Raw genomic sequence first — 14435 nt, forward strand, 5'->3', positions numbered from 1 at the left:
TAAGTGTTTTCTTGCTTAGCCATTCAGTGTGCCTCTGCTAGGTTTGTGTATTGCATGTCTGGCTTTTGGATGACAGGAACTGAGGAGGAGCAGAGAAGCTGAGGATGAATACTGTCTCTGTGCTTTTTGCTGTCTGGGGTTGGCCTGAAGTGGCTAATTGCTGCCAAGGAAAGGAGAAAATTACTTTCCTGTTTGCTGTGTCCTCTGCTTGAAAGAAGAACTCCAAGGGCATGAATTGAGCTTGTCTCCTGTTCTGAAGTCTCAAGGATACAACGACTGCACCCAGCTCCCCTGAACTACCTTGCTGGGAGTTGTGACCTGCAAAGAGGTGCTGTTGGAATTGTCCCTTTTTTGCAGGGTCATTCCTGACCTTTTTGCCTTCCTCCTAGTCTTTTTTCTGACCTGGTGTTGGTCAGATAGTCTGATGTTGGTTGTTGGTTTTAAGACTCTGGGCACTTTAGCACTGCTGTCCAGTGTAAAGTGAGTTTGTTCTCTGTGGTAAACATGGTCAGATTGGTCTACATCTGTTTAGCATATTTAATTTACCTGTCAGTCCCTTGTAAAGTGTTATCTCAGACACCCAGTTTCTCAGATAGCCCTGCTCACCCCCTTGGTAGCTTGGCACGAGCAGCCAGGCTTATCTTCAAGGCAAATGTGTAAAGTATTTGCAACCACACTCACATAAACAAAATGATGACTCCACAAATGGGCTCCACACAAGTTTAATAAAAAACAAGTATCAATTTATATAAAAAGATATACGATTAAAGCACACAATATAAATCCAACATATAAATATTTTTAATATTCCTCCTGGCCGGTTGTTAGGCCAGCCAGCCCCTGTATGTTCTGGCGATAATAATGAACACTTCTAAACGTTCCACTGCAGTCCTATGCTATGCAGTTCATAATGCTAGTATCAGGCACTTTGCAATGTAAAAATAATGTAACTCGTAATGCTAGAATCAGGCACTTTGCAATGTTACACTAATGCAACTTGCAATGCTAGAATCAGGCACATTGCAATGCAAAAATAATGCAATGTGTAATAAACTAATCAGGTAGTTCGGTATGCAGGAATAATGCAATGCGTAATACACTAATCAGGTGGTTCGTTATGCAGAAGCAATGCAATGCGTAATACGCTAATCAGGTAGTTTGTTATGCAGAAACATTGCTATGCTATACTATGCTATGCTATGCGGTTTTTTATAGCACACAGCTGCCCCGGGGCGTCCCAGTGCTGAACAGAAAACAGCAGAACAATAGACAACATACAACAGTTTATAGTGGGGGAAAGAAGTGAGTTTTGATAGCCTTGCGAAAGGCCAGGTTGTTTTCCATACTACGAATGGCAGTGAGGGGCCCATTCCAAAGTCTGGCTGCCGGTACACCAAAGGAGCGTCCACCAGCACAAGCCCTCCTCGCCCGTGGAACATTCGCCAAATGCTGGCCCATAGACCGGAGTTGGCGGGAAGGGGTGTAAGGTGTAAGCAGTTTGGCCAAGATGACTGTAGAGGAAAGATTTAAGATTTTAAAAGGTATGCAAAGAGTCTTAAACTCTATGCATTTTGCCACAGACAACCAATGTAGCCGACCGATATCATTGGAAGTAGGGCATGTCCTGGGCAGACATAACAAGGCTCTAGCCGCAGAGTTCTGGACCCTTTTTAGTCTTGTAATTTCAGCCTTATTGACTCCCAGGTAGAGTGAGTTGGTGTAGTCCAATCTAGACAGAATGGATGCCTGGACAATCACCTGCCTCATGACCGGGTCAAAGAACCCCAGCACTGGTTTGAGCCCCTGTAAAATGCCAAAAGCAGGTTCCAGCTACTTTCTTTGTTTGTGTCCGAAGGTTAAGGCCAGAATCTACCCACACACCCAGATTTTTTACCACATGTCTGGGGACGGGTGCACAGCCCAGCTTAGCAGGCCACCAGTGCTCGCCCCACAGCTCAGTGTTTCTCCAGACCAGCAGGGCCTTGGACTTGTTGGCATTTAACTGAAGATAGTTGGCAGTCATCCACTCAGATATGATCTCTAGATCTCTCTGGGCCTTATCCCGAGTCATCTGAGAGTGCCACTACCAACTGTGTGTCATCCACATAAGACACTGCTGTGAGCCCTCTGCTTTTTGCCACTGCTTCCAAAGGCTGCAATGCGTAATAAGACAATCAGGTTGTTCATTATGCAGAAATAATGCAATGTGTAATACAACAATCAGGTAGTTCGTTATGCAGAAATAATGCATTGCGTAATACACTCCAGCACCGATCACAGTGCCTCAGGCGGTCTCTCCGCCACTCTCCATCAGCCTTTGTCAGCAGTTCCCCTCCACACGGGTAGGATGTGAAGAAAATGTGCAGCTCCCCACTCAGGCCCCGGTACTGCCACACCTTTGGCAAGTATGGGCAGTGATACGAGCCGAAGCAGAGGCTCGCACTGCAGGAATGGGAGAGGCCGAGGGCGACCCCAGGGTCCACATGTTACCTCAGAGCGTGACCTCGCTCTCCTCTTCTCCTCCTGTGACTTGGGCCTCCGATGCAAACTTTGTGAATTTTGGGCAGTGGGATTCGAGGTCCCGCTATGACAGTGGCGGGCTCCAGCCGGCGGCTCAACTCCTCCTGGGCTGCTGGTCCGGGCCGCTGACGCTAAGAAGATCTCAGGTTGCCACAGGGTACACGTGCACAGCGTCGCTGAGACTCCCTTTAGCTTCGAGTGCATGATCACAGGCGACTCCTCATGAAGGTCTCAGGCTGCACGAAGCACACACACACACAGTGTCAGTGAGACTCACTTGAACTCAGGTGCACAATAACAAGGCAATCCTCATGAAGGTCTCAGGCTGCACAAAGCACACACACACAGTGTCGCTGAGACTCACTTTGACTCCGGTGTGCACAATAACAAGGCAATCCTCGCCAAGGTGTCAGGCTGCACAAAGTACACGCACACATAGTCGCTGAGACTCACTTGGACCCCGGTGCACATGATCACAGGATAATCCTCACGAAGAGCTCAGGCTGCAAAAAGCACACGAATACAGCGTTGCTGAGACTCGCTTGGACTCCAGGTGCCCATGATCACAGGGCACTTCATACGAGGTTCTCAGGTTGCAATAAGCACACGCACACAGCCCCAGAAAACACAGCAAGGGTCAGTCCTTTCCTTCAGTCTCTTCAGCTGTTTCTTCCTTGGCAAAGGTTCCTCTTGACCACGAAGTAAGTGCAGTCTTGTTCACTCTTGATCAAGCCATCTCTCCAAAGGTTAGGGGCTTCAGCTCTCATAGTTATACCCCTAAATGTCTTTGAAGCCTTTGTGTTCAGGGGGCACTACCCCTGTGCAAACCAATTCTGGGTGCCTCCCTGCCAGTGACACCTGCTTACTTTGATTAATGGGGGTCTGGATTCTCAATCACTCAGCAGGAGACAGGACCATTGTTTTAGGGCAGCAACCCAGGCCTCTTCACCTCTAGGGCTACTCCTCCCCCCTACACTCCAGATGCAGGTCAGCCGTTTGCTGTCTCACCTCCTTCCGTGGGTCAAGAAATTCCCCATATGCTATTACTTACAAATCCAGTCAGTCAATCCACAACCAGGCAGAGACACACAGAAATGTTAGAGCACAAAAATCCAGCCACTTCTAAAAGAGAGGCTTCTATACACACAATGCAAAAACCACTTCATAAAGAGATGTGTTATTACATTGTGAGCTCAGGCACACTAAACTTCACCTCTCCATCTTAAGCCTTTGGGAAGATAGGTTGGAAAACATTTTACACAGCCTCCCCATTCTATCCTATGGTCAAGATGGCCTTTCCACAGTGAAAAATGAAATTGAGATTATTTCACTGTGAGGACTTTCTTATGCACTGCACCCTGCCCAGGGGTTACCTTGGACCTATCAGAGGGGTATCTGAGGTGCATAGAAAGGGAAGGGTAAGGTCTGGCAAGTGTTCCTGTCAGAACAACATGGCAGTTTACCAAACTGTGCGCAGACACTGCAGAGGCAGGCCTGAATTCCCTTTTTAAGGCTACTTGTGTGGGTGGCACAATTAGTGCTGCAGGCCCACTAGTGTTTCAACAAAACAAGGGAACCCTTAAGGTATATTTATAGGGACCTTGGGCATTGCATATTATAAAGAACAGTAGTCCCTATATGAAATTAATACACACTGAAAAATAATCATATACTTGATAAGTAATATGTCCTCTGCCCGTCTGGACAGGATTTATTTAACAATGAGTGCAGGAATAAGGTTTTTTGGAAGAATGTCAAGCGGGCACAGCCGTGACCCTCAACATACAAGACAAAAACAACAAAGACGCAATGTGAACAAGGCAAGAAAATAGGTCTGCGTACTTGTACTTCAGTAAAGCAGGAACAAAATATAAAGAAAACACTCCATTGCAAATTGTACATAAATAGTTCGCATATGGGGTTTAAAAATCGACGACGTTTCGATGCCTATAAAAGTGGAGGCATCATCATCAGGACAGGAATAGACATTATTGTTGTCTTGAACAAAAGCAATATATAATGCCTTTAAGTTACATTTACTTTTACAAACATATTTATTCGTCATATGATGATGCTGGCCGTGGGGAATTCATCTCCGAAATTGAAAGATCGAGTGATCTAATCAGTCCGGTGGTTCCAGCGATAAAGTAGTTAGCCGGGACTCAGTTGCTTCAATGGCGCAGGAGCACAACGGCTTCTAGATGAGTGCGGCGGCACTGCTGCGGGTGTGGCATTACAAGCCCTGGCACACATTGTGCACTTTACAAGGCACTTTACTAGTAAGGCAAACATAACAATCAGGGACAACCAAGGTTCATTACAATTTACACAGGGAGCACTTGCACTTTGACACTGATTAGCATTGGCAAAGTGTCCAAAGCATCAGAGTTGGCAAAACAAAATCCATCACAGCACCAAAAATAGAGGAGGTAGTGGCAAAAAGTAAGGGTAATCACACCAAGAAATGCCAGGTCTAACGCCTGGGACCAGTAAATTATATGCTACTGGTGGGCTTGCAGCGCTGCTTGCGCCACCCCCCAATGTAGCCTTTCAAACCTGTCCCAGGCCTCTTCCATTGCAGGGCAACTGCAGCTGTGACGTGGTCACAAAGTGGATGCCACGTCTGTGACCCCCCTTTAACTGCATGTCAGTCGCCCCTAAGGTAGGCCCTAGCTAGCCCTATGGGCAGGGTGCATTGTAGGTAAAAGGTAGGACATGTACCTTAAGTGTGTGACATGTCCTGTTAGTGACAAACAGTCATTTTGATTTCTCACTGTGGTTAGGCTGCCCTCTCAAAGGAATGCATTGGCATTCCCTGATAAGTGTTTCAGTGGTAAATCCTGTAATGAGAGGAGCAGCATGGTCAAGTTTTGTATGTTTGGAATAGTGAAAACAAATGCTGCATATTGGTGTGCACAGATTTATGAAGACTATTTTAGAAATGCCACTTTTAGAAGTTGGCATTTCTCTGTGCTATGTGTCTTTGCCTGCCTGATGTGTATTGCATCTCTGGCTCTGGAGTGACAGGGAGTGGGATAAAGTGTGGCTCCAATCGGGCAGAGTGAGACAGCGCTAGGCTGAATAGGCAGATCTACATTTGGAGTAATGGGAGGAGTAGCCCATGACGCTGAATGGGTCTGTGCCTGCCTGGTACAATGTTGGCTCTGCCCCCCTGTGGTGTGTCTGAGGACAGAGCCCAACCTGAAAAAGGAGGGTGGAAGCCCTGTAAACAAAGTGCTTCAGTACCCCCAGAACCAGTTTCGACTGGTTTCCCAAGTCCTGTGCCTGGTCAAAACAAAGAAAAACCCAGTATAAATATTGGCACTCGGCACTCGGAGGGTACTGCCAAGACCGGAGAAGACGTGAGGAGTGCCCCAGGGATCTTGAGGCCGGCAGAGCTGTGCTGCATAAGTATTCCCAGGGAATACCAGTGAAGGGATTCCCCCGTGCTAAAGGAAAGTGGAGTGGGAGCCTACCCTACATTTCCGTGGCACTGAGAAGCCACCAACTCGAACTTGCAAGGCCGGAAGAAGCGCGGCCAGAGAGGAAGTCAGGCAGCGGTCAGCCTGTTTGGGGGCTGGACTCTCGTGTGATCAAGGAGAGCACCGCGGGTGGTGAGTGCGATCGCAGCAGGTCGAAGGAGGACCGGAGCCTTGCGGGCTCCATGATGAAGTTCTGCAGTGTCCAAGAAGGAGGCTAAGATGGCCCAGGTGAGTGGGGCCTGTGCCGGGCACTGTGGATGCCTATCGGAGGCTGCTAGAAGGAGCGGGGAGCTCTGACTGGCAGTGAGTTGGCCAGACTGCAGCTAGAGGAGAAGAACCCCAGAGGGGGCCAATTGGTTAGACCAGGACGAGCCCAGTGAACGGGGCTCCTCAGGCACTGCAGGTGCCAGCACCAATTCCTTTTTGGGCCCATTCTAGAAGCCCCTGTGAGGGGCATTGTGGAGGCACGTGGGTGCCACTCTTGAGGAGCACAGCTGCACCGCCAGAGCGCAGGTAGCTGCAATGATGGCGCACCTTGTTTTAGAGTCCAGGAGTGAGACTTGAGAGGCACTGTGGTGCCAAGGCTGACTTTACCAGCTACACCGCAAGAAAGTGGGCAGCTGCAATGACCAGGGCATTCTTATTTTGAAAATAAGGAAGGGGGAAGATGCATCCCCCGCCCCCTTGTCCATCGCACACATTTCTCTGCTGCATTGGCAGCCAGAGAGCCTGGTGGAAGGCCCTACGATTATCGAGCCCTGACTTTTGGGACATAAAGCATTTGGGGACTGCCTAGATGGGCCCCCAGAGGAAGGCCAGTGGGCCTGTGAGCCCCTGAGGTGCTGGGAGGGCACAAGGCCCTGAGAGTGTGCATAATGTGCTCATGCCTGAGGTGATGTATGTACCTAGGGAATGTTACCACAGTACCTTTCTAAATGTGACTTATGCCTAATGAGTTTATGCATGATATGTTCCGCTAAGTACAATACTTTACCAGTAGTCACTGGTTGTGTCATTACTTACCTGTTCTAATGGTTCTGACAGTGGCCCGATCGGCCCTGTCATGTATCTAATCCCCTTTTAAGTATTGCCTAGTGCCAGGTGGCACAATGTATATGTGTGATTATGATTTGATTATGATTTATGATCTAATGTGATACCAAGGGTATTGTTATATAACCTTGTGTGGAGTTCTTTTGTAGTGTGCCTAGTGTGTCGTCGCTGTGTGTGTGTGTTACACAAATGCTTTACACATTGCCTCTGGGATAAGCCTGACTGCTTGTGCCAAGCTACCAAGGAGATGAGCAGGGGTTATCTTGAGCGTGTAACTTCCTTGCCCTGACTAGAGTGGTGATTTCTGCCTGGTTTAGGCGCATGCCTTATCCAACAAGAAATCCCATTTCTAACAGGTGCCCGCTGTTGTTCTTGACATCCAGAGACTGTTGTCTGCTGAGAGCTGGAAAAGTAACGCAACTTCGAGAATCCACACCTATTTTGGACGCATTGCTTCGCCTGCCAGCAGTTCCAGAAATCAGTGCACGCCGCATTGAATGCACCGATCTCTGAAGTCCGAGATCACCGCACCGATTTCGACGCAGGGCCTGCTGTGCAGATGCATGAGTTCATGCACTGTTCCAGATCGTCGCATCGCATCAAGGCTCCAAGTTTGTTGCATCTTTGGGGAACGCAGTTAAAAAATGACACATCACATCCAACCGCAGTAAGAAACCGATGCATACACTCCTCTCCGTTAAGGAAGCAAAGCATCACCTCCCCTGCACTGCTGTAAGGAACTGACGCATCACCTCCCCTGGAGCAAGGAATCAACTTATCACCTTCCCTGAGTGTAAGGAACAGACACACCACCTTCCCTGTGGCCCGTTTTGTTTGCTTGCGTGATGCTTCCAAGGTGCTTTGTGAGAAAAGTGTTGCATCTGCAATTTGCTTTGAACTATCTGAAAGTCATATTTTTATTACTGCACTGTAAATGTTTGTTCTTTGGTCCTGGTGTGGTGTTCATGTGTAGTGTTTTCACTGTATTACTGTATTTGTTCTCAAATCCTTTACACACTGCCTCTGAGATAAGCCAATGTACACGTGCCAAGCGACCAAGGAGGTGAGAAGGGGTTATTTTAGAAGTGTATCACCCTTACCCTGACTAGAAGCAAGGGTCCCTATTTGGACAAAGGTACCTACCTCTGCCAATTACAGACCCCCATTTCTAACAATGGCCTTTACCCTGAAATTTATGAATAATAACTTTTTCGTGAGTGGATTTTGGCTTTGTGATATTTTTAATTTCCACTGTTCATCTCCCCCCTCTTTTCCCCTTTGTTAAAAACATCAACATTGTATACAAGGAGAACCACACTGTACACAGTAAATCTCAACCACACAAAAACGTGTACAGATTATGCAATTTTTGGTTGTTTTATTGGAATCAATTATAGAATGGAAACAAGAGTATAAGAGGAGAATTGTCAAAATCTTTTCCGTGAGTTGACATCTTCGATGATCAATTGCTTTTTAACAGATGAAAAGATAGGAGTTTAGAGGAACCAGAAATTAGCATGTGTGAAGAATCATTCTGCAGGACCCAGATCAGATCCAGTGATCTCCTAAAAGAGAGACAAAAAGTGAATAATTATTAAGACATCTCTGAGGAAAAAAACTGAACAACATGGCCTGAAGAGATCTGTTAAGCAATGATCTAGCTCATTGTATCTTGTTATTTTGCACAAAGGTATTATATAAATTCTGATAGTGTATGTCAACACTGATCATCCCAAACTGTAAAGCTGTAGCCTTCTTCAGCACTTAGCTGCCGAGGGTTGAATGGTTTGTTTATGAAGTGCCTTTTTGAAGAAATTAATGTGAATGCTCTGGAAACATATACATTGTTGATTTTAAACAAAAATCCTTTTGAGCAGCAACTTTGATCAAACTTAGAAAATGTTCCAAAATTAAATATCACTCAAATAAATGTTCGAACACCTTTAAAGAGGAGAAATAACTTCCAATGGTCTCAATTTCCTGTTGTGTACCAACATGGCGTGCGTACGAATCGTGCTAGTAAATTGAAATTGGACTCTGCGATCCAGTTAATGAGAATTAGGGATAAGCTTCATTGATATTTCACAGTATGACTGAGAACATTACAAATAGAATAAAAATATGACCAAGTGTTCATGCAAAATATATATTTTACTACAGCTACTTTCACTTTAAACAAAAAACGGTCTTCAATTTTATATCTCAAACCATTTAATTTTAAATGCAAAATCAGCGATTTTCCCTAAAATTATATTTGGAGTAAACCGTTTAGCTCTAACCTATAATTTTTTTTATATTTGTTTTGAACAAATTGCAAATGTAACCTCAGCAGTCGCCTTACTTACAACCTATGTACTCCTATCCTAATTTCCCTACTCTTCTAATTAGCTTGTGTAGCAGCCCTCATTCTTCTAATTATTCTTTTCATTTCTTTCAGTGAGGTGCTCATTATAACCAACCCTCTTTTACATTGCCTGTCCAGTGTCATATTTACTAAGTGTTACCTAGTAGCATCCCGCCCAGCGCCTTGAGACCCTCATGGGTGAGTAGCGCACTTTACAAATTCTCTGATTGATTGATTACCTCACCTCATACTCTTTTAAAATTGTTCCACTAACAGTTATTCCTGCTTTTGAATATGTTTCTCATCCAAACTCACTCATACAATCATTTACTTTCTGTGGAATTTTAGTTTTGGTTACATTTTAATTCCAAACACCTGATAGGAGAACCTGCTGATTTCGTAGTGTTTTTGCCTATTGGCATTTAGTTGTGGTTACCCTTTAATGTCTGATATAATAAATCACGTTTTGCTTATTTGAAAAAGTTAAGGAAAGGTTTCCTATTATTATTATAACCAGATGACATTGGCCCATGTGTTTGCACATACATATCCAGAGATTTGCACCCTCAGAGTGCCTTCTGATTTTCCAAATTCGGCCATATCAAAGACTATGCCTGGTGATTGGTTGAATCACATATAGTATCACTTATCTATTCAGAACGTGTCTTGGAAAGTTTAAGCTAGCCAACAATTCGGAACATTCTCAGTAGCGGCTGCTTGTTTTCGAAAAAGGTGGTGCAAATGTTGGACCCACTTACAGTGCACATACACTCAATTACTCAAACCCGTGTATTTTTCTTGAAAGACTCCTTCCCTGACAGTATCCTAGAGGGTTCCGCTATGGGCCAGAAACCGTTTGCTCCCACTCCCTTCACGACCTCAGAGCGGCATTTGAGGTCATTAACAGCAGCGCCTGTGGCTTGGCTAATTAGCAGCCAAGACTCAAGAGGGAACGATAACTTGTTACTAGAGGTGAAAAGGCTCCAATCCTGATGCTGCTAATATTGCCCAGCATTAAAGAAGCACCACGATTGGCTGTAGCGACTGCCTCAAAGCTCCCTGAGGCATTGGGTGCCTGTGCCTGTTCTCCAGTCAGCTGTCCAAGACACCTCAGGTTAGAGAAGTTTAAAATGCGAAGGTCAGTCTGGCCGTCGCAAGACAGTCGGACAAAGTGATGCGCATTTTAAACTAGAATAGCAACTACCACTGCTTCCTGCTGCCAATCAGCTGCAATGGCCCCGCCCAGTGCTGCACCTTGACTCGGCTGAACTGAAAAATAAAAAGGTAATGAAATCCCTTCATTACCTAAATTAGCCTTGGCCCCGATATAAGTACGGCCTGATTTAGAGCTGAGTGGCAGTTAGAACATCTGCAGATTCTGTGAGAAGTGCTAAATCCAGAGGAGAATTAAACTATAGCATTTCCTCAACCTAGAGCTAATATTGTCATGGAATTTCCACTGATGTATTATCTTCTGGATTTAGCACTTCATCGAGAATTTTTAGACTCTTCTATTACCATTCTCTGCCTTGCAGAACTAATGTATAGCATATATTTCGTCTTCCCACTATGGAACTCAGTTCAGTGAAGCTGCCAATCAAGAGAGATAGAAAATGGCCACCCGGGATTCGTTCTACATTTTGTGGATCTGTGCAAGTGGGGAGTTTGAGAGGAGGCAAGATATGTCTAGACTACCCTCTCCCAGACCCCTGGTGGTGCAGTTCAATAATACCCTCGCATTGATGGACCTATGGCATCCATCCTTAGTTGAGCTGAACCTTTGAAGCAAGCAACTTGACGCTGCAACACCTGACTATACCACCCCTCTTTGACAGGGTGATAGAACTTGAGCGCAATATGAACCATCACCCAGACTGGTGGGTTGATTGAGTGTAACTACCCAAAGGTTGGAGTCAACAAGCACAGCATGAAAGAGCAGTGAGGCCAACTAGTGCTCCCTCAAGGTATGCGCAGCACTGCATTGTGCCACAGCAGAATAGCAGAATGTTCATATCGCTGTGAAGAGCTGTTAAATATGGCAGCCTCGTGTTGGTAACACCAGTGCCCACTTCTCTTTAGAAAGGGCTGCACATTAGAGGCCCAAGATATGAACAGGGGTCTTCACTATGACCGTTCAGTTCTAGGTAATAAGTTTTATAGAACATTTCTGATGGGACAAATTGGTTGCTAAATCCCCTTAGCAGCCTATTACACACAGTCTAAGGATGCTGATTGCATGTCAAAAAGGTGTTATCTGACCCAGTTTAAGTGAAAGACTATTCACTAGTATAAAAGACGTCACTGGAGATTGATGAATTTCGCCCAGTGTCACAAAGTGAAAGTAAAGCCAGAGTCAGGAATTGCAATCTAAAATGGAAGGGAGGCGCCACTTTCATATACATTCACAGGCATTCCTGATATATATCCCTGCATTTAAAATTTCGAAATCCTGAAAAAATTGCAAGAAAGAACGTTTACAGTAGTAGAGTAACTGCTTAATATCCATTTGGCCTGTGAGCCAGAATCACCTCCTGCTGTGTCAATGCTGTGTTCACTATAACACCGATTTCTTTGTAGACAAAAATATATTGTTTCGAACGTATTCGCGATCTGTCGTGAAGCTTAGATATGAAATATCTATTTACCTTATTTTCCAAGTAAACCACCGCCACCGCCGCCAGTAAGTCCTCCTAAAAGGCCAGGCAAGTTGTTAAGGGCACCCTGGTAAAGAGAAATAGGGAATGAATATTTCAAAGAAAAATGTGTAATTAAAACAAATTGAGATACCAAATGTAAGAATGCCAAACTATTATAGTCCTTCATAAGCACATTGCTAACCTTCTTTAGGATTAAAAAAGATAATGTCATTCATAGCTGTCCTATTTGTTGTCAGTAACTCTGTAATAATTAGGACATTACATACAGTAAATGCTGAATAGGCGAAAAGGGATGCCCTCGCTGAAAAAAACTCCCCGATTTAGTATCAACCGTTATGAACATGGTTCTGTAGTTTAAAAAGGTGTAAATATAGATGTAGCTGAGTGAAGAATCCTATAAGAATGGCAGTGCGCTCACAACTGAACGATGCTGCAATGCTCTGGTCAGAAGTAGCATGGAATTCTACCATAGAGATGATTCTTCCTGAGAGTTCACTCATTGCAGTACAAGAACTGTACCCTGCCTACCACAGCCTGTTCTCCAGACACCACCAGCACCTGGGACAGCTCTGTCTATTGTAGGACTTTAAGTGTGTACAGGGACGACTTTAGTGCTGGTGGTGCCTGGTGCGACAATCTTTTTGGGCATCCATGACCTCCTCCTCGGATTCCCTCACTACCACCCAGTAAAACTGAACCTCATCACTCCATAGCCCCTCTTTCACATGCATTTTGTTTGTTTTTAAGCGCTGTCAAGGCTGGCTTTACTAAACCACTCTGCTACACATAAAATACAGATCTGTTCCGGGCAGCAGGCATATTAACCCTCTGTGCTACTGTATGATGAGTCAAAATTGCCACTAGACAAAACTCTGATCTCTCTCTCTAGTAGAAACATTAACTACAAGAGTTATCTTGACATTTTAATTGCTGCCTGAAAGTAAGCTGGATGCTGAAGGAATTCCTCATTCTTAATTTAACCCCTTCACTGCGGCGGCTATTCCGCCGCAGTGCTAAGGGGGCGGGGCGGGGCGGCCGCGCGACGGCCGCATGCTGGTGACGGAACCGCTCCGTCACCAGCCGCGGTTGTGCTGTGCTCATGACGGAGCGGTTCCGTCACGGCCCCGCCCGCTCAATGGAACGCTCAGCGCAGGCGCGGAATCCGCGCCGCGCAGGTGCTCCGAGCGGGTCGTGATGGAACCGCTCCGTCATCAGCACAGCGCGACCGCAGCTGATGACGGAGTGGTACCGTCACCAGCAGGGGAGGGGTTAAATCACAAGTTATTGATAAACACAACACCCCCCAGATGACCCTTTCTTTGCAGGTCTGCGCCCAGTGCGGGCAGAATGCCTTAAAGCAGGTCATGAGTGTTTATTCATGTGAACAGAGAGCCCTACAAAGCTGATAGTTTGGATCTGATCAGTTTTCGTATGGACAGACAGACACAGTCCCATGCTATTATAACAAGTTGGAATACAAAGTCAAGAGGTAAAGGCGTATTAGGCAAAGAAAGACTGTGATACAAATTGAATTCACTAAACTGCTGCCTCAGCAGCACAAGTTCTAATAATCTTTCTTGCAAAGACTCCACTTTTCCACTATTTCACATCCTCTTTCAAATGGTTATCAGAGTGTAATACCAGTGCAATATGTTTACAATGTAATCCTGGTAGAATATATAAAGCTATTTGCTTTTTCCAGAATGGTTGGATTATCCCAGATACCTCTCATGCGACAGCACTGAAAATGAATCCAGGGCCATTGTTTTTGAATTACTTGAGCTCTGTGTATTTATAAACTAATCGGGTGACCTCGTCCAACCTTACCCTAAGGTTCCCTCTGTCAGTGCATTGAGGCATGTGACAGGGAAAAGTGTGGGGCATACAGCATAGTCCTAGGCTGATAAACAACTTTGACATTTCCTAGCACGGTCTTTAACCTCTTCCTGTCCCCTACTCATCCTTCCCTAAAACGGACATTGTCTCCGCTGTTCGCTTACACTGATGTAAAGCAGAGATGCAGTGGTGACATCTAATGACAGTTTGAATCTATGAACCACGGGAAGGCACTTTCATTTTTTGAATTAACCAACCTCTCCCATGACGTTCCTTGTGGCACAGACCTTTTCCCAAAGGCATGAGTCACTGGCCACCTTTGCCCACCACAGACCTGGCATATGACATAATTACCCACCATATGTCCACTAGCTACATTCACCACAGACATGGCATGGCAGGGTCAATGTTACAAAGTCTGTGCCCCGTGTGCATAAGGCACACTGTGCTTTTTGTCATTTGGGGGCATGCCTTCCTCTTACACAAGGATTCACAAACCCTATTATTTCACAGAATAAGGGGCAGCTGAGCTGATAGACAGAC

At 45.5% G+C, this 14435-nt stretch overlaps 1 protein-coding gene across 1 annotated transcript in view; it reads right to left on the minus strand.

Annotated features, from left to right (window-relative positions):
* Positions 1-8413: 8413 nt before the first annotated feature.
* LOC144821709 (ranaspumin-like) overlaps positions 8414-14435 on the minus strand; it is a 28629-nt gene continuing 22607 nt past the window's right edge. The window contains exons 9-10 of the mRNA XM_078678927.1: positions 12045-12120; positions 8414-8620 (exon numbers count right to left, since the gene is read on the minus strand). Coding sequence (XP_078535053.1) covers positions 12046-12120 — 75 coding nt within the window. The 3' untranslated portion in view covers positions 8414-8620; position 12045. The remainder of the gene's footprint in view (positions 8621-12044; positions 12121-14435) is intronic.

This window comes from Lissotriton helveticus, chromosome 1_1 (assembly GCF_964261635.1).
Source record: "Lissotriton helveticus chromosome 1_1, aLisHel1.1, whole genome shotgun sequence".
NCBI classification, from domain to species: Eukaryota; Metazoa; Chordata; class Amphibia; order Caudata; family Salamandridae; genus Lissotriton; species Lissotriton helveticus.